General features: G+C 45.4%; 1 protein-coding gene across 34 annotated transcripts in view; it reads left to right on the forward strand.

The window, feature by feature from the left end:
* Nucleotides 1–27,006, forward strand: part of TSNARE1 (t-SNARE domain containing 1) — a 579,510-nt gene that overhangs the window by 104,006 nt on the left and 448,498 nt on the right. For 33 of the 34 annotated variants that reach the window (XM_084848631.1, XM_084848635.1, XM_084848636.1 and 30 more), the window contains one exon: nt 19,995–20,119. In XM_084848631.1, the coding sequence (XP_084704757.1) occupies nt 20,035–20,119 (85 nt within the window). In that variant the 5' untranslated portion in view covers nt 19,995–20,034. Of the gene's footprint in view, nt 1–9,067; nt 9,144–19,994; nt 20,120–27,006 lie in introns of those variants that run through there. The other variant, XM_084848615.1, reaches the window with a different exon arrangement.

Genomic DNA, 27,006 nt, shown 5'->3' on the forward strand with positions numbered 1-27,006 from the left:
GGAGGCAGCAACTCAATACATCCCAAAGAAAAAGAAATGCAAGAAAGCCAAGTGGCTGTCTGATGAGGCTTTACAAGTAGCTGAGGAAAGAAGGGAAGCGAAAAGCAAGGGAGAAAGGGGAAGATATACCCAACTGAATGCAGAGTTCCAGAGAATAGCAAGGAGAGACAAGAAGGCCTTCTTAAATGAACAATGCAAAGAAATCGAGGAAAACAACAGAATGGGAAAGACTAGAGATCTCTTCAAGAAAATTGGAGATCTGAAGGGAACGTTTTGTGCAAAGACGGGCATGATAAAGGACAAAGAAGGCAGGGACCTAACAGAAGCAGATGAGATTAAGAAGAGGTGGCAAGAATACACAGAAGAACTATACAGGAAAGATCTGAATGTCCCTGATAGCCATGATAGTGCGGTCACTGAACTTGAGCCGGACATCCTAGAGAGTGAAGTCAAGTGGGCCTTAGGAAGCATTAGTAACAACAAAGCTAGCGGAGATGACAGTATTCCAGCCGAGCTATTTAAAATCCTAAAAGATGATGCTGTTAAAGTGCTGCATTCAATATGCCAACAAATCTGGAACACTCAACAGTGGCCACAAGACTGGAAAAGGTCAGTTTACATTCCAATTCCAAAGAAGGGCAACACCAAAGAGTGTTCAAACTACCGCACAATTGCGCTCATTTCACATGCCAGCAAGGTGATGCTCAAAATCCTACAAGCTAGGCTTCAGCAGTATGCGAACCGAGAACTACCAGAAGTACAAGCTGGGTTTAGAAGAGGCAGAGGAACTAGAGATCAAATCGCCAACATTCGCTGCATCATGGAGAAAGCAAGAGAATTCCAGAAAAACGTCTATTTCTGCTTCATTGACTACGCTAAAGCCTTTGATTGTGTGGATCACAACAAACTGTGGCAAATTCTTAAAGTGATGGGAGTACCAGACCACCTTACCTGTCTCCTGAGAAACCTGTACAAGGGTCAAGAAGCAACAGTAAGAACCAGACATGGAACAACCGATTGGTTCAAAATTGGGAAAGGAGTACGACAAGGCTGCATATTGTCACCCTGCTTATTTAACTTATATGCAGAGTACATCATGAGAAATGCCGGGTTGGATGAATCAGAGGTCGGAATTAAGATTGCTGGGAGAATTATCAACAACCTCCGATATGCAGACGATACCACCCTAATGGCAGAAAGTGAAGAGGATCTCAAGAGCCTCTTGTTGAGGGTGAAAGAGGAGAGTGCAAAAGCTGGTTTGAAACTCAACATTAAAAAAACGAAGATCATGGCATCTGGCCCCATCACTTCCTGGCATATAGAAGGGGAAGAAATGGCAGCAGTGACAGATTTTACTTTCTTGGGCTCCAAGATCACCGCAGACGGTGACTGTAGCCATGAAATTAAAAGACGCTTGCTCCTTGGGAGGAAAGCTATGGCCAACCTAGACAGCATAGTAAGAAGCAGAGACATCACCTTGCCGACAAAGGTCCGTCTAATCAAAGCTATGGTTTTCCCAGTAGTAATGTATGGCTGTGAGAGCTGGACTATAAGGAAGGCTGAGCGCCGAAGAATTGATGCTTTCGAACTGTGGTGCTGGAGAAGACTCTTACGAGTGCCCTGGACTGCAAGGAGGTCAAATCAGTCCATCCTAAAGGAAATCAACCCTGAGTGCTCATTGGAAGGACAGATAATGAAGCTGAAGCTCCAATATTTTGGCCACCTAATGCGAAGAGAAAACTCCCTGGAAAAGACCCTGATTCTGGGAAAGACTGAAGGCAAAAGGAGAAGGGGACGGCAGAGGATGAGATGGCTAGATAGCATCACGGATGCAATGAATATGAACTTGAGCACGCTCCGGGAGAGAGCGCAGGACAGGAAGGCCTGGCGTGCTATGGTCCATGGGGTCACGAAGAGTCGGACACGACTGAACGACTGAACAACAACAACAATAATATACAGCCCTGGTCATTTGTCTAACTAACAATTAGCTGTATTAGAAACAGCCTTTTACTGTGGTGTTAATCCTGAGCTTGTATGTACCAATCTGTGTGTGTGTGTGTGTGGGGGGGGGACACAAGTGCCAGAAGGGTCTTGAAGTTGACGTAAAAATACCAATAATGTCCGAACTAACAATAACATTGGCATCTCTATGGAACATGCCTTCAAGGAGTTTTAAGAATGGTTTTCTTTGTTCAGAGAATCTGGGGAAACAAGGAAGTGAGATGCTCACGATCTTTATCAGAGATCTTCAATATCCTTGCCAAACTACATTTCCCAGGATCCTGTGGGCGTGGAAGCAATAATCGTTAAACTGGTATAAAAACTGACTATGCCTAAAGGGAATGTGAGAACCCAGTGGAAGATAATCAGTTTTTACTCTGAGCTATCCACACTGAAATGGTTCTTTTTCCCTCTCCGAAGCTTAATTCAATCTTTCAGAGTGCAAAGATTAAAAACAAAAAACAAATGGAAAAGAAAGATACCTAGGTAGTTAATGAACCACAAAGTCTCTGGTAATGAATGATAACTCAACAGAACATGGGGCAACCGAGCAAAGGGTCAGTCTGCTGTAATGATATTAGACGGAATATCAATTTATGGGTTTTCAAACGCACAGGAGCAATTCTGTCTTGCCACGCTTGAGAACATAACAGTCCTTTGACGGATAAATCAACAAGACTGAATGAGTTCAACAGGCTGTAATGGAGTCGTATGGCATCCTTATGATGCTAAAGGGTTAGCCGAATAGCTAAGGTTAATACGTACCAGGAGAACATGCCATTAACTGTTGACAGACACCATTGGCAGATAATATGTGTCTTCTTGTTCATCTTCAATACTTGTGAAATGGTTCTCGGCCCGATGGAGTGGTGATTAGTAAATTATTTATAGCTGTATGCTTAACCCGGTTGTGATGGAGATATAAATGACCGGTGATATAGTGACAAGAAATTGCATGATTGGCTTGGCTCCAAATGGTAATGGTCAAACAGCAAGCAGCAGTATACACTTGTGTGAATGCTTAAGAGCATAATCCATTTTGCACAGTGTGTCATGGATGCCCACTAGTGTTTCTTATTTAACACACCTGTGTGACTCATCCTAATGTGGGGGTTACCTTATTTTTTCTTCACAATGACCTGGTGTAGGGGGTAGGTTATCCAAGCAAATGGCCTAAGGTTGTCCAGTGAGTCTCTTGGCTGACCCAGGACTTGGACCCAGAGAGGAGAGGGGTTGTAACTTGTTTCACTTAGTGGATGGGGCTATGCCAACGGGAGCTGCCCTGCCCACTTTGGGCACGGAGCTCATCAATATAGTGCAACAAGATTACGTCATCTTGTCACATGACAGTGGCAGTTCAAAAGTTTAAGTAGGGATGTGCAAATCAGTCAAACTCAAGCTTACCATAGTTCTCCAAATTCTGCAGGGCTTAGTCCTGGGCCCAGTGCTCTTCAACATTTTTATGAATGGCTTGGAGGAGGAGGTGCAGGGAATGCTGATCAAATTTGCCGATGACACAAAATTGGGTGGGATAGCTAATACCCTGGAATACAGAAACAAAATTCAAAGTTATCTTGATAGACTGGCGGGCTGGGGAGAAAACAACAGAATGGCATTTAATAGGGAGAAATGCCAAGTTCTGCACCTAGGAAAAATAAACCAAATGCACAGTTACAAGATGGGAGATATGTGGCTGTACAATACTACAAGTGAAAAGGATCTTGGAATTGTTGTAGATCACAAGCTGAATATGAGCCAACAGTGTGTTGTGGCTGCAAAAAAGGCAAATGCTATTTTGGGCTGCATTAATAGAAGTATAGCATCCAAATCCCATGAAGTACTAGTCCCCCTCTACTCAGCACTGGTTAGGCCTGATCTGGAGTACTGTGTCCAGTTCTGGGCACCGCACTTTAAGAATGATGCAGACAAACTGGAGAGGGTTCAGAAGAGGGCAACGAAGATGATCAGGGGACTGGAAACAAAGCCCTATGAGGAGAGACTGAAAGAACTGGGCACGTTTAGCCTTGAGAAGAGAAGACTGAAGGGAGATAGGATAACGCTCTTCAAGTACTTGCAAGGTTGTTACAGAGAGGAAGGCCAGGATCTCTTCTCGATCATCCCAGAGTGCAGGACATGGAGTAATGGGCTCAAGTGACAGGAAGCCAGATTCCGGCTGAACATCAGGAAAAACTCCCTGACTGTTAGAGCAATACATCAATGGAACCAATTGCCTAGGGAGGTGGCGGGCTCTCCCACACTGGAGGCATTCAAGACGAGGCTGGACAGCCACCTGTCAGGGATGCTCTGACTTGGATTCCTGCAGTGAGCAGGGGGTTGGACTTGATGGTCTTGTAAGCCTCTCCCAACCCTACTATTCTATGATTCTATGAATTCCATCTCGAAGGTTGTTCCGAGTTGAGTCCGTATCAGATGTGAGCTGGGTTTTTTTTCTTTTTGAATGAAAATCCATGTGCATTTTCATGCATATTTTTCCAAATGTATGCATCAGTTGTGTGCATCTTTGAAATGTACACATTCTCCTTCCATTCTTTAAAGCATTTGTGCTCATTTATCAGAAGTGCACATTTTTTCATGTGCATTTTTCAAATGTATGCATTCTGTCGAATCCATTTTTGGTGCTCCAGAAATCACATCACAAGCTCAAAAATGTATGTACCTCTACTGCAGACTGCATGTGAGTTTGCGTTTGGTCTGGAAGGTGCAAACTGGGTAAAATCCTGACCAAAAACGAACTGAAATGAATGTTCAGAAAAAAAGAAGAAGCTTGCAGTGTGACACAGAGTCAAGTCAGAATTAACCTCTAAGGTGGAATTCGGAGAGCTCAGGTTTTGCTGATTTGCACATCACTAAGTGGGTATGGAATGAATGAATGAATGAATGAATAAATGAATGAATAATTGTTTACCCCTCCCCCCCTTTGAGAAAACTTTGTGTGTGTGGCAGAGTGAGTGGAGAAGTGTGAAGCATTTCCTTCTTCTCTGCAAGTCCCCCTACCCCTTCGTAAGCAAATAAAGCCCCAACTTGTTTAACACTGAGAAAGCAGGGGAGGGGGCAACCAGTGGTGGTAGGAGCTTCCTAGAGATCGGAGAGGCTATGCGGAGTTGATTCAGTGGTCCCAGCCAATCAGGAGGCCAGAAGCAAAAATAAATCTGTGGCCTGCGGTGTGGTACCCATGGGCGCCAGTGCTCCTCTGGACATCTCTCTTGGTGACCGCCAAGCTACCTTCCCCCCTTCTCCAAGAAATCTTTTATTTCTTAACATTTTAAACTTAAATATTTCAATTAGGATACTGGCATGTTACAAAGCAAAGTGCAACCCTCCAGCACCATCTTAATTTGGGTTCAGAAGAGTGGTGTTGTGTTTTGGAACTCAGCACCCCGCCCTTTCCTTCTGCCTTGTGCTTGGGCAAATTGCTTTCCTTTTGGTCTCACCAGTTTGCCTTCTGGGAGATGGATCGTTTGTGGCTGGCCATGTTCACCATGGAAGCTGTTATGAACGGGCAAGCCCCCGCCCCCCTACCGCCATGGTAGCCATTGTATGAGATCTCTCATGGCACTAAAAATTCCACACGTGCCCACGGACCTGAAAACGTTGGGGACCACCCTGCACTACAGTGATGCAATGAAGCACAGAGCTCTCCTGGCAGTGATGATGCTGTGTAACCTAATGGTGAATGGCTCTTCCTCTTTCTGTATCCAGCTTTCCACAACCTGGTGCATTCCAAGAGTACTGCACTACAATTACCACTGTCTCCAGCCCTCATGACGACTTGCCATGTAGTCCAGCATGTCTGGAGGGCACCAGATCTACATCTTAAAATGTGTTGATTCTTTTTCACTGGGTACCTACAAGTATATGCGTTCTTTTTTTCCTAAATAACAATTCAACTGAATGGCTATAGCAAAGAAGAAGAAAAAATAAGTAGGTGGATGAAGTTTTGTTTATGCATCTTGTCAAAAAAGAAGCATAGGCTTTGTTTTCCCAACAGCAGATCTCTAAATTTTTTATAGAAATCGACAGGGATTTCATCTGGATCATGGTTCTTTTTGCTTCCTTGGGAGGTTTTTTTTTTTTTTAATGTATGCAGGGAGTGACAGCCCTCAAAGTTCTGGGACTAACTTTCCTGAAGTTGACTGTCATGTCATGTCTGATTTTCTGTCATGCCCTCTACTGACACCCCCCCCCCCCCGGGTAATGGAGAAATGAATGGATGCCATTGTAATTTAGACCAGGAAAAAATCCTGTTTGAAGGACTAGAGGCTGGGCTTCTTCCAGAGGATGTGTTTGATGGGAGGGCAGGATTTTCTAGGAGTCCAATTTGGGGAAGGAGGCAGACAGACTTAGCCCTCAAAGCCCCTTCCATTTCTTCGATTTCTAACAATATTGTAACATTTCAAAGGAACATCAGCAGTTTTGTGGTTCAGTCGTCATTTCTTTTTTTTCTGAAGAGAGTGTTCCAGGGACCATAGGCTATTTTGGAGTCCCCTTCTCGAGGCCATAGACAATCCTGTGACCCTGGGAAAGGGGCTGTGAGATCTGATCCCCGCCCCCCTGCAGTTGACACAGAAAGAACTGTGACCTCTGATTTTAAGGTTGCAAAAAAGCGACCGCAGATTTTTCATTTCATTTTCATTTCATTTTCATTTTCATTTCATTTCATTTCATTTCATTTCTATACCGCCCAATAGTCGGTTCACAAAAATTGAAACCAAACAACACACATTAAAACAATTTAAAATATATAGAACATTAAAACCACTGTAGTTTTCTGTAGATTACTGTAGGGATCACTGAGATTATGTGAACAGTTTGGAACACCCTAAACCACTAATTAAATGCTTTGCATAATCATAATCTGAAATTCCTGTTAAAATAGCGACTTTTTGGATAGTCATGTCACTATCTCTCAGCTTCCGTTCCCCATCTGTAATACGGAAATGACAGCATTTGTCAGAGGGCTGTTAAGGGGACAAAGAAGAGTAGCAGCTTCGAGCCTAGGCAAATCTACCTAGGTAGAAGACAGCCCCACTGAGTTCAGTGGGATTTACTCTAAAGAAAAAGTGCACAGGATTGTAGCCAGGCCTGTAAGATGCTTTATTAATTAAATCCTTACCTTTTCCAGAGTCTGGATATTATTATTTCCTATAGAGAAGACCTGAAGTTCTTGCAGCGTGTCCAGATTCTCAATCTTGGAAATCCTGTTGTTGTACAAACTAAGATCCTGCAATTTAACTAGAGCGTCTAAGCCTTCAATGACTTCAATGTTGTCGAAAGACAAATCTAGCCAGACCAGATGAACCAGACAATCCAGCGACTCTATCTTCTCAATTATGTTGTTGTCAAGCTGCAATTTTGTCAGGTTCATGAACTGCCAAAGATTGTCGATCTTCAGGATATTTCTAAAATCAAGTTGCAGCTCTTTGACATCTTTGAAATTAATCCCTTCCTTTTTGGCCAACAGGCCAGCTTCTTCCCGAGGTCCTTGCTCCTCAACTGCTTTCTGCAGCATCTCTTCATCGATTACGTTGGGCTCTATGCTATCATACAGCCGACTCATCATTAGCAGGAAAAGTGCCCCCAAGATTAGAAACTTCAGGGAGAGTGAAAAGGGTGTAGGATGTTGGTTGGGGAGAGGAGAGGCTGGGATCCAAAGTATCCTGGGCCTCTGCATCATGCACCAGTAAGTAAGCTAGATAGATTCATGGGCCTGTCTAGCTGAGGTTGTTTTTTAAAGTTTTGGAGGAACAGCTGGTGACATCACCTCCATTCCCTTCCTGCCCTGCCAACAGCAGCCTGAAAGTCTTCAAGCTTTGGAAGATATTTTTAACTAACTAACTGACTGACCGACCGACCAACCGTTATACAGCAAAGTGAAGGGCTGCCCTCCTGTACCATCTTTATTTGGGTTCAAAGGAGTGGTTTTGTGTTTTCGACCTCAGACCCCACCTTTGTCTGGTACTTATGTTTTGTGACCAGCCTTGCCCACCACGGCAACTATTTTAGGAATAGTCAAGCCCCATTTTGAGAGAGTTCCCATGACAGTCTCAAACTCCCAAATGTAACAGTCTCAGATATGCAGATGATACCACTTCGATGGCTGAAAGCGAGGAGGGGCTGAGGAACCTTATGATGAAGGTGAAAGAAGAAAGTGCAAAAGCTGGGTTGCAGTTAAACCTCAAAAAAACCAAGATTATGGCAACCAGCTTGATTGATAACTGGCAAATAGAGGGAGAAAACCTGGAGGCAGTGACAGACTTTGTCTTTCTAGGCGCAAAGATTACTGCAGACGCCGACTGCAGCCAGGAAATCAGAAGACGTTTACTCCTTGGGAGAAGAGCAATGACAAATCTTGATAAAAAGTGAAGAGCAGAGACATCACACTGACAACAAAGATCCGCATAGTGAAAGCAATGGTATTCCCCGTAGTAACCTATGGCTGTGAGAGCTGGACCATACGGAAGGCTGAGTGAAGGAAGATAGATGCTTTTGAGCTGTGGTGCTGGAGGAAAATTCTGAGAGTGCCTTGGACTGCAAGAAGATCAAACCAGTCTATCCTCCAGGAAAGAAAGCCAGACTGCTCACTTGAGGGAATGATATTGAAGGCAAAACTGAAGTACTTTGGCCACATCATGAGAAGACAGGATACCCTGGAGAAGATGCTGATGCTAGGGAAAGTGGCAGGCAAAAGGAAGAGGGGCTGACCAAGGGCGAGATGGATGGATGAGATTCTAGAGGTGACTGACTCGACCTTGGGGGAGCTGGGGGTGGCGACAGCCGACAGGAAGCTCTGGTGTGGGCTGGTCCATGCAGTCATGAAGAGTCAGAAGCGACTGAGCAAATAAACAACAACAACAGATAGTTTTCACAACTACTCTTCTGTTTTCTACTTAGAAACTTGCAGGCTACCTCTTTAGCCATGATGGAAGCTCCTCCAACCCATTGGAATTGGCTTCTGTCACATCTTGGGCCAAAACCCTTTGAGCAGGTTCACCCTGGGTGAGACCAGGTGAGGCCAGAGACAAAGTAGGACAAAGCAGGGGTGTGGCCGGTATCAAGAGAGGCCTCTCGTTGCTCAGAAAACAAGGCAGCAAGCATGACCAGGGAGCTTTTATATGTTGGTGAGCAATGTCACATGACACACTTTGATCTGTTGAATCTTAAGAGGCTTGTTGTTGGGTTGGCCTTTTACCCTGTTTATTAATGCTTTGACCAGGGCTTAGTGGTTGCACTGAGACTAGGGATTTATGAATGGGTCTGTTTCCAGGCTATGTCAGGACATGTGTGCTATCATGTCATAAGTCCATTCCATCCAATATCTGAACCAGCCTGCAATAGAAAGGGGGGGGGGGAAGCAAGCACAAAATCATATTTTTGTATGCAAATTTCTCGTATATATACATTCTTGTATGCAGTGTTTGAACTAATAACTGCATTACATAATCCAGAGAAATGCAGTCCAAGGGATAACTGTGTTCCAACCCGCATATTTGTCTGGGAAGTATGAATTAGGACCAGAAATAATTCTCTCTCATCCATTACTGAGGCAGGCTTCCTGTTTGATATCTATGAGGTTCCTGGAAGAAGGCCTGGTATGGGCTCCAGTTCTGATGCTCTTGTTCCAGACCTCTAGGCAACCAAACATTCCCAGTTACAGGTTCCTTGATGTAGCAAGATTCCACAGGGAGAATTAAATGGAGAATAAACATTCTAAAAGTATAAAATCATGAACAACATGGCTTATATTTTTGGATCTGTTCTTTGTCTCCTCTTAAATGCTTATTTATTTTTCTCTTTTTTCTCAGATCTCTTTTCTGTTCCATTTCTTTCTGATGCTTCACTGGTGGGAGATGCTATTTTGATGGCTTTTGTTTTCTCCTTGAAAAGTGTGTGTGTATTTGTGGAGTGGGGGGATGCTTCCCAATAAGAACCCATACTTGGCAGCTTGCAGCTCTCAATCTCCTTTTCTTCCTTTTTTTCTGCCCTGAGTTTGGATATCTTTCCATTATTTATTTTATTTTCAGTACGATGGGGAAATACAGAAATAAAATAGTGTTCATTATAAGGGGAAGTGTGTGTATTTGGAAATTGTCCAAAGTATATGAGAGTTTTCTTGTTCTCTCCCTCCCTCTCCTCCCCCACCCCCGCAACTATTCAATTATTTTCTGGGGAGTAAGTAAAACGAGACTTTTTTAAACACTTTCAGAACTGTAAGGGGATATTAAGGAGAGACAAAAATAATAATACAAGTTGCACAATCCACCATTTGTAAGAAATAGGCATGTAGGTAATTTTTGTAGCACAAGGGCAATTCCTCTTTTCTCTCATCCCAATTACTTATGTTTGGAATACTCTGTACCAAAGACTTGGTTCCGACAATCATATCTTGGTTTAATAAGCCAGGATAAGCACACACCCTTTACGCACACAGCCCTTTGCTTCCTTCCCTCTTAATTGCGTGTTGCAATTAAACCCAAAAGAGGAAGTCTTCTAATAACCATAGTTTCCCAGTTTGGATTTAAGGGAAACTATGGCTAGTTGAAGATTTCCTGGTTTGAGTGCAACACACCAGAAGTGGGAAGGAAGAGGGTGTGTGTGTGTGTGTATGTGCGTGCGTGTGCGCGCGCGCGCGCAAAAGGCATGTGGGTATCTCAGCTTATTAAGCCAAAACATGATCATCCAAATGCAGCCAGTGTTGGCTTCCAAGCGGCCTGAATATTTAGATATTTGAGGTATATAAGCAGAGCCCTGCCGGATCAGATTCAAGGGTCCATCAAGTCCACTTCCTCCCTCTTCCCTCCCTTGCCACTTCTTCCCTCTGGCAACAATTTCCCCTAGCAATTGATGTCCAGTGGTTTACCGAGTTCACATGTGGAAGTTCCACATAGCGATTGTGACTAATTTAAGGGCCACAGGAACGCCACTTGAGTTAAGGTGAGCTGCAGAAACAAAGGTTCCCCCGTTATAAGCCTCATAATTCCACTGCTTATAAAAATGACACCTTTTGAGCTAATAACTTGGAACGTAGCACCAGTGATCTACCTCGTGAGTTCTGTAATTGTGCAAAATACCAACTGATCCGAGAGAAAAAGAATGCCTCCGATACAGCAATTTCAAAAGTGCTGAAAATTGAGACATTTGTCCTTTTTACTTCAAACTGCATCTCAGCATAACATTTATTTCTCTCCAATTTTGGTGAAAAATACTGATGTATGTGATTCAGCCTTGTTGAGGAGGTGTGCCTTTCATTGTTGTGTGTGTGTGTGTGTGTGTGTGTAGAAGAAGAAAGGGAAAACAGCGATGGAAGAGGGAAAAAAGAATAAAAAAAAGAATGTAACAGCAAAGCATAGCCATTCACAATAACTGTTCATAACACCATTGATAAAAACAAAATGTTACAGATTCTACTTGCTTGCAACTTACCCTCCATTTCCTTGGTTAGCAAAGATAGCCCACATCTGTGATTGGGAAGGAGGATGGTTCAACCTCACGTGCTAATTCTCACCTGTAACTGCTTCCCCCACCTCCCCACCCAGACACAGCAACTGGCTCTCATCTGACAGAGACAAGCTTTTCTGTGTACCGAGAGTCCTTGGTCTTCACCAGACCCCCTCTCCGGGAGACCAAGGTTGTTGAGTGCATGTACTGGAGGTTGGGCCCGAAGGGCAGTCTGGGGATTCTGCTCGTGTACCGTCCACCCCGCTGCACGACTGACTCCCTGGCCGAGGTGCTTGAGGTGGTCTCTGATGTGCGTGTACAGTCCCCTAACTTACTGGTGTTGGGGGACTTCAACGTACATTCGGAGGCCATCCTCACAGGAGCACCTCGGGACTTCATGGAGACCATGGCCTCCTGGGAGCTGCACCATATTCTAACTGGGCCCACCCATGTAGCCGGTCATGCACTAGACCTTGTGTTTGTTTCTGGAGAAGCGGGGAGTGATCTGGAAGTCGGGGGTATATCCACCACCCCCTTGTCATGGTCAGATCACTATCTGGTGATGTTGGACTTCTCGGTTCCACAACCCCTCCGCAGGGGTGGAGGACCCATTAAAATGGTCCGCCCCAGGCGTCTTATGGATCCAAATGGATTCCTGAACGCGCTTGGGGATTCTCTGGGGCATGCCAACGGCCACTCGGTCGAGACCCTGGTGGGTGGCTGGAATGCCGCAATCACTGGGGCATTAGATCGGGTGGCTCCGAAACGCCCTCTCCCCCTGAACAGGGCTCGGACTGCACCATGGTTCAATCCGCGGTTACGAGCTCTGAAACAGGAGGTGAGACGGCTAGAGCGCCGGTGGCGGAAGTCTCGCTCCAAAGACGATCAGACACGGGCTAGAGCTATATCTTCAGCCTATCACGTGGCGGTGAAGGCAGCAAAAAAGGAATATTATGCTGCCTCCATCGCGTCTGCAGAGTGCTGCCCCAGGAGGCTGTTCCAAGTGGTCCGGAGCCTGGTCGGTCCTGTGGCTCCGGAACCACTGGAGCATTCTAAGGCCTCCTGTGAGGCTTTGGCAAGGCACTTTGCAGATAAAATTGATCAGATTAGGTGTGTTACTCTGCACACTATGGATACAGTTAGTGAGCAAGAGGCGGCCTGTGGCAAACCGGTTTTGTGGGATCGGTTCCAGCTTCTTCCTCCTGATGAAGTGGACAAGGTGCTTTCATCTGTAAGGCCAACCACCTGATTACTTGATCCTTGCCCATCTTGGCTCATTATGAGCTGCAGAGAGAGACTGGGTGAGGGGATCAAGGCGGTGGTGAACGCCTCCCTTGAGGAGGGAGTGATGCCATCAGCCCTCAAGGAGGCAGTGATAAGACCGCTCTTAAAGAAGCCCTCCTTGGATCCTCAAGTTCTGAACAACTTTCGCCCAGTCTCAAATCTGCCATTTTTGGGCAAGGTGATTGAGCGGGTGGTGGCGGTGCAGTTGAAGGCACTCTTGGAAGAAACTGATTATCTAGACCCATTTCAGTCGGGCTTCAGGCCTGGGCATGGGACAGAAACGGCCTTGGTCGCCTTGGTGGATGATATAAGGAGGGCTCTGGATAGGGGTGAATGCTCCTTCCTTGTTCTCCTCGACCTCTCAGCGGCTTTTGATACCGTTGACCACGGTATCCTCCTGGACCGCCTGGAGGGGTTGGGCATTGGAAATACTGTATTGCGGTGGTTCCAGTCCTTCCTCTCTGGCAGGTACCAGAGGGTAGCACTGGGAGAGGAGGTTTCGGACCCGTGGCCACTTACTTGTGGGGTGCCACAGGGTTCCATCCTCTCCCCGATGCTATTTAACATCTATGTGAAGCCACTGGGGGCTATCATCAGGAGGTTTGGGGTGCAGTGTCATCAATATGCGGATGACACTCAGCTCTACCTCTCATTCAAATCTTCACCAAGGTTGGCCGTAGAATCCCTGTCCAAATGTCTGGAGACGGTGAGTGGCTGGATGGGGAGGAATAAGCTGAAGCTGAACCCTGACAAGACCGAGGTACTTTTGGTGGGAGACAAGAGGAGGCTGGGGGATGTTGACCTGGTGTTGAATGGGGTACAGCTACCCTTGAAAGACCAGGTCCGCAGCCTGGGGGTCATTTTGGACTCCCAGCTGTCCATGGAGGCTCAGGTGTCAGCTGTGAGCCGGACAGCGCTGTATCAACTCCATCTGATATGGCGGCTGCGCCCCTACCTTCCCGACCATCTGCTCCCATCGGTAGTACATGCCCTGGTCTCCTCTCGTTTAGACTACTGTAATGCGCTCTACGTGGGGTTACCCTTGAAGACGGTTCGGAAACTGCAGCTGGTACAGAACGCGGCGGCTCGCCTGATTAAAGGCAGCCGCCGGCGAGATCACATCACTCCAGTGCTGAAGGAGTTGCACTGGTTACCAGTTGTTTTCCGGGCCAAATTCAAGGTGTTGGTTTTGACCTTTAAAACCCTATATGGTTCCGGCCCAGCCTATCTTAAGGAGCGCCTCCAGCAACACCAGACAGGCCGCTTAACAAGATCAGCCTCGGATGGCCTTCTCTCTGTCCCATCAGCCAGGACAGCTAGACTGGTGGGGACGAGGGAGAGGGCCTTCTCTGTGGTGGCCCCCACTCTGTGGAACTCCCTCCCTAGGGAACTCCGTCATGCCCCCTCTTTAATGAGCTTCCGTCGTGCATTAAAAACGTGGTTGTTCAGGCAGGCATTTGGGGTGGGTTAGGGTATTTTTTTTAAAAAAAATTTATGGTAAAATTTTATTGTTTTAAATTGTTTATGGTGGGTTGTACATCGCCCAGAGTGGCTGGGTGACCAGTCAGATGGGCGATTAATAAATGTAATAAAATAAATAAATAAATAAATAAATAATTCACACCAAACACATCTCAGTATTCAACATTCATCAGCAGCGAGAAGGTGGGTGTTGCCAGAATTCCTGAAATGAATAGGATTTTAATTTTTCTGTTCACTGAAATACGCACATCCCCCTGCCCAATTTTGTTGCATTGATGTAACCTTTGATAGGAAGTCCTCGTGCCTGGAACTGCCCTGGTAAGTCAGGGAGGGTGTTGTTTTATTTGGTGAGTATGCCTTGGACTTGGACTTGGATGTTCTTGATTGTTATTATGGGGGTGAAGCGTTCTGCCATGGTGGTGGACAAATGGTTCTAGTGCCAACACAGAAACCACAACTCCATAGGATTGAGTTTGTCACTGGCTCAATTCAGACATAATCTCAAACCATCGCTTGGACATTGGAAGTCCCCGCATAAGCTCAAAAGACCTCAGCCTTTACTGCCTCCCCGGCCCCATGTCTTGCACACTGGTTTCCTCATCTAATTCCTAGTTTGGTATCTACTTTGGTGTGACATGCACACAGGCAAAGTGTGTGTAGCGCCTTACCCCATGTTGTAATTTGAAGTGGGAAAACAGTGACTTGGACATTAATGCTACCCATAGTCTGCCCAGTTTTGAAATACATTGCAAACAATGGTTGGTGACAACCACGATATGGAGGAAGGAACTGCCACACAGCAGGGACGAATGGAGCGCATAAGCCCACTGGGAAGCTCCTGATTATCCAACCATGGTTTGGAATTATGTCTGAATTACGGTACCGCCTGTCATACCCAACATAGTTTGTGACACCACTCCCGGCAACTCTGCCTTTGCAGTAATTTGCTGCGAGTAATTCCAAAGAGTTTTGACATCTCAGTTCTTTAAACAACCCCCTGGCATTTTCATGAAGGACTCGGAGAATGTGGCAGACTTCACAGAGGATTTTGAAAAAGAAGGGCATGAATTAGTGTAAAGCCAATGTCTTTTTTTAAGGAAAAAAAAAAAGTGGGGAAGGAGTCCTCCCTCTACAGATCTTAGGATTGACCTCTGCCATGCACAGTGTGAAGAAGCCCCAGTGAGAGTACATGGACTTGCACAATTATTCTGGAGCTGTGTTCTAGCCATTTCAAAAGGAGCTCTAACAATAGCCATTGCTTGCAAATTTGGAATTCAGAATGAGGAAAGGTGGCTCGTTTTGAAGTGATGGGATCTGGATGTTGATGATGGTGTGTGTGTGTGTGTGTGTGTGTGTAGACAGATAGAAAGGGAGATATTATAACTTAATTGTTAGGAATGGATGTGGTAGACAGATAACAGAACAAAATGGTTAGGAATGGATATAGTAGACAATGAGATGGTATAGTAGACAATGTGATAACACATTAGAGTCATAGGCAAGAAATGATAGACAGGTAATTACGAAAGACTGAGTACAGTGGTCAAGGGTTGGTGTTGTGTGGTTTTTTTTGAGAGACAGAGAAAGGGGGGAGAGTGAGAGAGTGAGTGAGAGTATTCCGTGCTACGAAAATCCTGATTTCATATTCACCGTAGGTAATGCAAACACTCATAAGCATAACCCATCTTAATTCTTAGGAACTGCCTTTTCTCATATGGGCTTCCACAGATGCTGCGTCGGCAAGTGGAGTTCTGCTCCCAATGCTCAGGAACAGTGCCGAGAATCAGCATTGTAGGGCATCCGCTGAGCCCCACACTTCCATTGGAGCCCCACTGGTAACCAACCAGTGCCCCCTAGCCTTGCTTCTTCTTGCCGTTTCCAAGGGCAACTTGTCTAGTAAGCAGGTGGTGGCACAGCTGCAAACAGTGATGGTCTGGAGGAGGAGGAGGAAGCTGCAGCTTGTGCAAAATGTGGCACCAGATTGATATCAGGGGACAAGAAGGTCTGAACATGTAACACCAGTCCTGGCCTGCTTGTGCTAGCTGTCTGCATGTTTCCTAGCCTGATGCTTGACCTATAAAGCCAGGTGCTGTGGTCTGGGGCCACAATACCTGGTGGAGCACCTCTCCTGGCATGAACCTACCTGTATACTACATTCAACATGTCAGGCCTCCTCTAGGTGCTTCCCCTGAGGGAGGCTCGGAAGGTGGCAACAGAGAAGAAGGCCTTCTCAGTGGTGGCCCCCCAGTTATGGAATGACCCCCCCGCAACGAGGCTCGCCTGGTGCCAACTTTGTTATCTTTTCAGTGCCAGGATAAGACCTTCCTCTACTCCCAGGCATTTTTAATAGGTGATGGGATATTGTTTGGATATGCCTGTGTGTATTTGTGTCTGCTCTGTTCATATGTTTGTAGCTAAACTGTTTTTATATTATGCATAATACGGTATTTTAAAGGTTTTTAATCTTTGAAAACCACCCAGAGAGCTTTGGCTATTGGGTGGCATAGAAATGTGATAAATGAAAGGAGGAGGAGCTGTCTGGGCCCAATCCCCCCCGCACCTCTCTCTCAGAACACAGAAGGGGGATTGGGCCCAGAAAGAGCGGGCAAGTAGTTAAGGAGTTACACGGCCAGTGAGAGAGGGGCACAGGGGAACCTTGCCCAGGGACTTCTCAAAACCTGGAACAAGAACTGTTTGCTATTTTCTGATGCTAGGATCTTTGGCATGAGAAGCAGGGTCTTCACAGCTGTGTCTCCTCATTGTGGAGCTCTGCAGAGAGGTTCAGAAGACTTGCACTGTATTGGTTTAAACAACGACATTTCTGTCCCTGCAAACAATTGGAGCACTGATTTACGCTGGCGAACCAGTGTAAATAACTGGCTTGCACTGGAAGTGTGGTGTAGTGGTTAGAGTGTTGGACTGAGACTCAGGAGATCAGGGTTCTAGTCCCCACTTAGCCATGAAGCCCACTGGGTCAGTTTGGGCCAGTCACTGACTCTCAGCCTAGCCTACCTCACACAGTTGTTGTGAGGATGAAATGGAGAGGAGGAGGAGCGTGTGAGCCGCCGTGGGTTCCTTGCAAGAGGAATAAAGGCGGGATTTAATGTAATAATCATAATCATAAAAAATAATGTTTCTAGACTGTATGGAGGAACCTGTAAGAAATACACTGCTGCTGCTGTTGTGGACTGTTATTAATGTAGATATTTGCTGCTTTGTGTTTGCCTGAGTTTCATGGGTACTGACTGGGATGCTTTTATTCAGGGTTTAAAAAAAAAAATTGTGAGGCACCTCGAGGACATTTTTGATCATGCGTTAGGGGAGATTCATTCATTTATTTTTAAATACTGATATTTGAAACCTGTGCCCTGATTTCCATAGGGAATTACACCTTCATTGCACATTGGGGATACTTATCTGAAAAAGCAGATTTGCAATTCAAATCATTGCTGCATATTACCTGTATATGTAGTGCCTAGATGTTCATCATCTTATACATTCCAGTGCTGCTCATTTCCCCCTCTCCCCAACCCTGATGGACATATTCTTTCCAGTGCAATTTAGTCTGCAGTCCTTGACACGTTTACTTGAAAGTAAGCGTGATGGAACTCTAGTGGGGTGTACTTCTGAGTAAACATGCATAGGATCATTCTATCACCTCTCTCTCTCTCTCTCTCTCTCTCTCTCTGTCTCTCTCTCTCTCTTAATGTGGAGATCTGTTTCTTCACCCCTCTTTTTCCATTGGGAAAGAGTGGTGAGTGGTTTTTTTTCTCTTTCTTCCAGGTAGTTCAAGGATTATCTCCTTTGCTAACTGCAGCAGTAATTTTCACTTGAGCTTCAAGCTTTCACATGCAGCCTGAAGCAATTGTCCCCAAGGGGAACTCAGCCTTGGGTCTGTTTGTGTTCTCCTACACAGAAAAAATAAAATAAAATAAAGGACAGGAGGTGAGGCAGGGGTACCAGTTAACCAAGGGCTAGCATCTCCAGTTAAAACAACAACAACAAAAAGAAAAACATACACGACTGTCTTGAAAATGCTTCCCCTGAAAGATGCTGTCATTTTTCAGTTCCCATCCACAGCTGACTCATACCTCAGTAGCAGAGTGCATGGTTTTACATGTAGACGGTTCTGCCGTCTACACGTAGAATGTTTGTCTCTGGAGTCCTTGACGTTTATTTGCTAAATACTTGCAGAGAGAGAGAGAGAGAGAAACATGCAGGCAATATTCTCTTTGACGTCTCCAGCTAAAGGATCTGAGGTCAGCAGAGCCAAGAGAGACATCTGCCAGAGATGTGCCAATTGGAGTAGGCAGAAGCAATAGACTTGGCTAGATGGGCCAATGTTCTGGATGCTGTATAACAGGGGAGGGAAACCTTCTGCCCATGGAGGTTCCCCATCTGGCCTGAGGAAGTCCCCTCTCCCGTGGTGAGGGGAGACTCCCGTGCTGAGGGTCCCCTCTCCCATCCCCTCACCCAGTGCTAGAGAAAGGGAGCCTTTTTCTAGCATAAGGAGAAGAAGCCCCAGTCTTACCTCCAATCACTGACTGAAGATAAGACCAGGGATTCCCAGTGGTAGAAAAAGTTGCTTTTTTCTGTAGTGCAGCCTTTTACTTTTTCTCTGCCTCAGCCTTTTTCTCTAGTGCAGCCTTTCGCTTTTTCTCTGCTTCAGCCTTTTTCTCTTGTGCAGCCTTCCACTTTTTCTCTGCTCAGCCTTTTTCTCTAGTGCAGCCTTTCGCTTTTTCTCTGCTTCAGCCTTTTTCTCTTGCGCAGCCTTTCGCTTTTTCTCTGCTTCAGCCTTTTTCTCTAGTGCAGCCTTGCATGTTTTCTCTGCCTCAGCCTTTTTCTCTAGTGCAGCCTTTCGCTTTTTCTCTGCTTCAGACTTTTTCTCTAGTTCAGCCTTTCGCTTTTTCTCTGCTTCAGCCTTTTCCTGTAGTGCAGCCTTCCACTTTTTCTCTAGTGCAGCCTTCCACTTTTTCTCTAGTGCAGCCTTCCACTTTTTCTCTAGTGCAGCCTTCCACTTTTTCCTCTACTTCAGCTTTTTTCTCTAGTGCGGCCTTTCACTTTCTCTCTACTTCAGCCTTTTTCTCTAGTGCAACCTTTCTGCAGCGCAAAGAGAAGAAACCCCAGTCTGATCTCCGATCACTGATTGGAGATAATACCAGGGGTCTTATCAGTGGCAGAAAAGGACACTTATTCTCTGATGCTCGGAGAGGAAACCCCACTCCTGTCTCTGATCACTGCTGGGATGACAGGATTGGGAGGGATGACAGGGGGTTGAGGAAGGGCTACAGGAGGGAGTCCCCTACCCCTGACATTTTCGGGCTCCAAAGGGATGAGTAATCCAGCCCCCACAGGGAAAACAGTTTCCTACTCCTGCTGTATAAGGTAGCTTCATATCTTCCTTAAGGGTTCTTCAAAATGGGGTTGGAGAAATATTTGGATAGGAAAAAAAAAAGATTATGGCATCATATTCATTGCAAGAATGAGGTTGTATGTCTGAGTATTCTCATTGCGTGTAGTCACTCACTCAGGCCTTCAAGGCAAGGGAAAGATAGATCTTTAAGAAAGGAAGACTATTGATAAACATGATCTGGTGGGGAAAAAGTTAAGCATGTGCTCCCTCAAAAAACCTCTCTCTGGTAGATGATGTTGCTTTTTGGCTCCCACCTACGCTTGATACATAGCTTTTATTGTATGTTTTGTAATTACTTCAGTTTTCCATGTTTTTAACTAGCTATTTTACTAATTCTGTGCATGTTCTCTTGCAGCTTTAGAAGGAAGCCTGCACCCAGAGCCGTCTGAAAGAAGATGTCTTATGGTTCCATTGAAGGGAGTGTGTTTGGAAGCCAAAACACCTTTGGAGGGCCTTCAAGACAAGGATACCAACCTTTAGGTAGTAATTTGATCTGCGTCCAATAATTCTTTTCTCTCCTTTGTGGCAATAATTTCTATATTTCTTAATAGATAAGAAACCCCAACATATCCAAACATGTGTACCAGGATCCAAAGGTCTACTTTAGGTATGACCAGACACCTTGAACCCACCAAGTGGAATTTTTATATCCTCCCACACTTCAAACAGCATACTCTGAAGCCATACTGCAAGCTATATTTGAAAGCCTTTCTCTTCCTCCCGTCTCTCCCCTGCCAGTTTCAATATCTGCTTGCCATATGGTGTGGTAGGGATGTGTGAGAAATTAGTTTTGGTTTGTTTTTTACCAGAATGTACCCAGTTTGCACCTCTCAGAACCAAACACGGGCCTGAATGCAATCTGCAGTTGAGATTTGTAAACTCCTGACCTTGTGATGCGATTTGCAGAACCCAAAAATGCATCTGAAAAAAGCACATATTTTAAAAATGTGCATGAAAAAATGTATGCTTTTGGAAAATGTTTAGCATAGAAAAGAAGCGAACTAGGGGAGACATGATAGAGGTGTACAACAACATTATGCCTGTGTGGAGAATGTGGAGAGGGAGACATTTTCTCCCTCTCTCAAAATACTAGAACTGGAGGTCATTCCATGAAGCTGGTTGGTGGGAGATTCAGGACAGATCAAAGGAAGGACTTCACACAGCTCATAGTTAAACTATGGAACTCGCTACCACAAGATGCAGTGATGGCCACCAATTTGGATGGCTTTACAAAGGGGTTAGATAAGGCTATCAATGGCCACTAGTCCTGATGACTGTATGCTCTCTGCAGGATCAGAGGCGGTATGCCTGTGTGCATCAGTTGCTGGGGAAGATGGGTGGGAGGATGGTCTTGAGCTCATGTTCTGTTTGTGGGTTTCCCGTGGGCAGCTGGTTGGCTGCTGTGTGAACAGAATGCTGGACTAGATGGACCCTTGGTCTGATCCAGCAAAGCTTTTCTGATGTTCTTTAACTGCACATAAACACCCGACAGTCAAGAGGAGAAAGACACATTCCAAAAAATGACACAATTTCTGTGTACATTTGGAAAAATGTGCAGGAAATTCAGCATAAATTTTTGTGTGAAAAGAATCAGAACAAGCCTCAAGGTGGAAATCAGAACCTTGCTGAGCTCCAGTTTTGCTAATTCACACATCCCTGTGGCATGAGGAGCTGCTGTTAGAGAAAGAAGTAACTAATGTTCCTTTGAACATGCCACAGCAGTTGCACATTTGTTTTGTTTTTTCCCTCTTGGCATCCACATCAGCCTGCCTTCCAATTTGTGCCCTGACGTTACCGCTGCAAGTGGTTAGTTGGAGGGGCCAGTGACAATGGGCACAATCCAGGACAGGCATGGTTCAGTTCTAGGGATGGATGGGACATTCTGATTCTGGCCTGTGTCTGTTTCACAGGAAGTCTGATCTGTCCCATTTCTAAAACCATCTGTGATGTATTTCTAACAATGCCCCCTCCACTTGAAAATCCTCATTTGAATAGTTAGCTAAATGCACATTTTGGTCCTTATTTGATGAGCCAATAACAACGTTCAGAGAAGTGCATAATCAGAAGTATAACTGCATTCCGATCTTTGCTTGCTCCAGGAAGTGTGAAACAGGCCGGTTTGCTTAAAAAAGCCTCCCTCAGCTCCAGGAGGCACCAGTCCAAGGCAAGGCACCAGGGATCGGTCTCGCTCCTCCCATTCCTCAGACTGCAGTGCCAAGCCTGCAGACGCTTGTTATCGGATCATAAGCTGCATTCTCTCTCTCTGTCACTCTTAGGGTGGTGCTGTGGAGCTTCAAGGATCATACCAGCAATTTTCTTTAGGGATGTTGGCAAAATCTGCATTGGAACGAAATGAGTATGGATTTTCATGAATCCGACCTGTGGATTCCACAGCGGAACACGTTTCCCCCTGTTGGCCAGATTGGGGACAGATTTTCTAACTTTCCTGAATTTCGCGCAAATTTTGTGATAGAAAAATCACCAACCCCAAAACCTGACCCCAAATGTGCATTTTCTCCATAGGCCAAAGAGTGGATATGCACATTTCAGGGAGTGTCGCATTTTCACACGTGTAAAATCGCACAATTCCACATTTGCGCAAATGCGAATTTCCATAAAAATGGAAACATCTGATTCCATTGATGGGCAGGTGGTGGAATGAAAGGCACCCGACAATCCGCAAAATGCGGACAGAACAGACATTGCACAATTCATACGTCTCTAATTTTCTTTACTTCTGGTGATGCAGAGTGAGGAACTTGATCCCTGTGGCCAGGCCCCCGGTTCAAACCCACTGGCTTGTTACACTAGGTCAATGGCCAGCAACTAGATTCATGCAGGGAGTAACACAGCTCTCTCAAGGGCTTTAGGGGGTTCAACAGAACCATGTTATCATTTTGGGGATGAGCACTAGGCTGCTTGCCTGTCACTGCAGAACAGATTTCGCCCAAAGTGGATCAGGAACGTTCTTCTCTTGCAAAACATCTGAGGAATTTCATGGGAAACTCAGAGTGTTGATGACACTAGCAAGATTATTCATGAGTGTTTCACACAAGAGTGTAGAGGACCAGGAAGTAGGGATGCACGGAAGTCACTTACCTGGTCTCGCAGCTTGCTTCGCGGTGGGGGGGAGGCGCTTCGCTGCTCCCCCCGAAGTTCAGGCCGGGGGGGGAGGCTTCCCGCCTCGCCCGGCCAAAATTCAGGCCGGGAAGAAGCGCCCCATCTCCCCGGCCGCGAACTTCAAAAGAAAAAAAAAAGAAAAAAAAATGCCCCTGTGATAGGCTACGTAACGATTAACGTAGCCTATCACAGCTAGATCTGCAAAGTCAGCCGTGATAGGCTACATTAATCGTCACGTAGCCTAACACGGGTGACTTTGAAAAAAAAAAAAAAAGTGCGTACGCAAATGGCGGCCCCCATAGGGAGCCGCCATTCACGTTCCTTATTTGGTCCCTGTAGTCTACGTAAAGGTTTACGTAGACTACGGCGAAAATAAGGGCAACACTATTGTCCCATAGGGAGCCGCCATTAGCCGTACGCGCTTTTTTTTTTTTTTTTAAGTCACCCGTGATAGGCTATGTGACGATTAACGTAGCCTATCATGGCTGACTTTGCAAATCTAGCCGTGGTAGGCTACGTTAATCGTTACGTAGCCTATCACAGGGGCGTGTTTTTTTTTTTTACTTTTCTTGTAATGGCGGCGGCGGCAGCCGGTCGAAAGACCGGCTGCCGCCCCCGCCCCTGACAAAGACCTGCCGAACCGCCGCCGGGACCCACCGCCAGGACGCGCCGCCGGGAGGGACATTCATGAAAGGTACGTCCCATCCCGGGGGGGGCGGGGGTGGGGGGGCGGAGAATTTCTCCCCGAACAACCTTCGGAGGACCGAATGCGTTGGCACTGGGTCCCCCGAAGTTTCGGGGAGAAATTCTCCCCCATCCCTACCAGGAAGTAGTGGAGAAGTTGGCAACAGCATTAACATGACAATAGAGGCAAAGGGGATGAGTTAAAAATGCCTACAAGGTTGTGTGAGATTGAGTAGAGCAGCTTTCCCCAACATGATGCCCTGAAGATGTTTTGGACTTCAGAGCAAGCCAGCATGACCAATGGTCAGGGATGCCGGGGGTTGTAGTCCAAAACATCTGGAGGATACCAGGTTTGGGGAGGCTGACACAGAGAATGGGGATCACAATATCTCTATGACTGGCAAGAATTGTGCTTGCGGGGGGAGAATTCCGATCCAAGACTTGCTCCACAGTCATCGCAAATAAACTGTGCGGCCTCAAAACATGAGCCATTGATGGTCATTGTGGAAACGTGCTGGAACACCTGAATTTGTCGTCATCACCCTTGGTATTCATTTCTGGTCCCATCACTGGGCCGTCTGGCTCTTGCTGCTTTCCAGGCGAGTCAGATTGAAGTGACATATGTACACACTGGAAAGTTCCCAAGCCATCATCACTGGTGATGGAAAATGTCAGTCAGTGAAGTCACGGGAGCTAATTTGGAAAATAGTCTTCTGTCTTTTGAAGCCTTCTTCATACACAAGATGACTAACATTCTGAGCAGAATTACTCCATGCAGAGATAACAACCTCTTTCCTCAGCATGTTTTGCATTTGGCTAGAGCGACCAAACACACACACACACACGTTGTGCCTTGTTTGAAAGGCATGCACATGTGGCTTTTAACTTTAGAAGAAAACTAGGGCAAGGTGTGTGTGTGTGTGTGTGTTGGGTGTGTGTGTTGTGAATATTAGTTAAATAAAACCACCTTTGAATTGCACAGGGAGCCATTGGCCCTTAACAGCAGGGGCAGTGAACTTCTTTCACCTCAAGGGCCCATTCAGTTTCAGAGAAGTGCTCTGGGGCCACGTTCCAGTGCTGGGCAGAACTGAAAGCAAACGGGGGCACGGTCCAAGTCCAAAAACCCCACTACCAGGTTTTAGCTTAAAGCTCTGACTGTCAGTAACTAAGCCTTAGTAGAGGTATTTCAACCTTTTAGAATGGTGGAAAAAAGTGCACAGAAGCTGAGAAGCCACCCAACAATCAGCAATTGGGGGAAAGCTGATTGTACACCTATAGACTTAATGTGTGAATTGGCCCTATAAGCCCCACTTTTTTCAGGTGGGGTGGGGAGATGGTAGGCCTGAGGGCATGCAGTAAGTGCAAGGCCAAGGCAGGAATTTGAACCTCAAGATTCTGGAGATTGAATCTGGGTCTTTCTATACACAAAGAAACCACTCAGTTATGGTCCTTCCCACAATGGTATCTCAAATTCCTTCCTCACTACTCCACATATAAGACAACAAGGTATATTTGGTATGAGAGCTAAAAATATGTCTCATAACTGCAAGAAAAAGTAATTCAATATCACAAATATGAAAGACACTAAATTGAACTCTTGCACAGATGTAAAGAGTATATAACGGGGGATTTTCAAGTTATTTCTGAATTGTAATAACATTCTCATACAACCTTAACCATGATTCCTTGCGTTCATATGTAACAAGGAACTGTGCAACTTGTTCTAAATTCTAAGTGGTCCTCGAGTGAGCACAGGAGGAGTGAGCACAAGATTGAGGCTTGTGCTGGCTTCTTTGTGATCATCTACAGTGGACAACATGGGTCCTCCAGATGTCTTGGACCACAGCTGTCATAATCCCTGACCATTGACCATGCTGGCTGGAGCTTATGGGAGCTGTAGTTCAAAATATCCACAGGGAACTAGGTTGCTTACCTCTGATCTTTACCCTTAAAAAAACAAAACTATTTCATAGATCGGGGTAGGCAAAATGTAGGTTTCCAGATGCTTTGGATTTCAACTCCCACAAGCCCCTGCCAGCATGGAAATGGTCAGGAATGCTTGCAGTTGAAGTCCAAAACATCTGGAGATCTCCATCCTGCCCACCCCGTCTTAGAACTTAATCTTAACTAGGCCACAGAGGGATTCTCAGAAAAAATGTAATGGTTCACCTTTGAATATATTTTCCCTTTCAAGGCAGAGTGTTTTTAAAAGCATTTGTTGTGACTACTTTTTCTACTTCCTAATAGCTCTAGTAATGTTATAAACACAGGCTGAACCTTCCCTCTTTCCTTTTTTGTTTTGTTTGAAAGCCAAAGATTTTTGTGTCTGCATACCTAGCATGTGAGCCCATCTGTCTGATGGTTTATAACAGTAGCTACTCAGTGTATTGAACTGATGACCTGGCCAGAGAAACAGGTGCTCCTAAGTGCCAAACACATGTAGTCTGAGGGGAGATTATTCCTCCGTCCTGGTGCCAATTATTACATTGGCACAGGTATTTTGACTGGGATCCAGATTTTCTCAGCTGAGGTATAATTCCCTCAAGATTGTTATCTTCTTTCATTTCATCATGCATAAAATGTTCGTTATTTTACTTATCAGGGCTAAATGAAATTGGTTCTGCCTGTTCTATTATTCTGCTTGGGGTTGTCAAAATAGGGAGGGCCATTTCTGCTCTTTGGGGTGTGTGTAGGGGTAGTTACTGAAACATGTTGCGGGCAGAGGGTTAGAAAAAGCAGAATATTTGTGGTGTAAGTGGGGAGAGCTCATGGCTTGCAACATTTTGGGGTAATATACATCTAAATATAATATGGTATATATTCACTTCCTTGCAAAATGCATTGGATTTTTAAACGTGCTACTACTTTGGGTAATACTTGATTTAAAAATGCCATGGAGGTGCCACTGAAAAACTGTCCTCCCTCCATATTGTACAGTAACACTTTCCTTGAGTCCTATCATTGTTGCACCCCACTTTTCCCCACTAATGGCAGAGAATGTTGTAAACCACTAGCAAGGAAATGTGGTGACGTTGGGATATGGCGTAAGTGTTATTACTCATTATAAGGAGGAAAAGCGTAACTCAACTCAGGGGTACCATTTTTGGCAGCTGTCCCATGCCTTTTAATCATGTTTTACCCTTTAACACAGGGTAAGGAATCTGTGGCCCTCCACATATTTTTGGAGTACAACTCTCATCATCCTTGACCACTAGCCATGCTGGCTGTCGCTGATGGGAGTTGGGGTCCAGAATCAACTGGAGATCCACAAGTTACCCAGCCCTGCTTTAACAAGAAAGAGAGATATCTTTTATTGGGCTATAGCTTGAACTAGACTTTACAATGTACACATGGCTGCCACCAAAATTGCAGCCATCTGTCAAGTTTTCCTCCTCCAAAATGTCTAGTACAACTTACTCTACTCGGATGTCATGGAATAATGTGGGCTAAAGGAGAGTGGTAAATATACAATCTTGTATCATCAGACACATCCAGTTTGACCTAGATGTTACGCAGGGTGCAGGGAGGAAAAATATACACACTTGTGAATTTTGGTGACAGAC

Source organism: Heloderma suspectum, chromosome 4, assembly GCF_057233095.1.
Source record: "Heloderma suspectum isolate Gila_16-S chromosome 4, 16-S_ref, whole genome shotgun sequence".
NCBI classification, from domain to species: Eukaryota; Metazoa; Chordata; class Lepidosauria; order Squamata; family Helodermatidae; genus Heloderma; species Heloderma suspectum.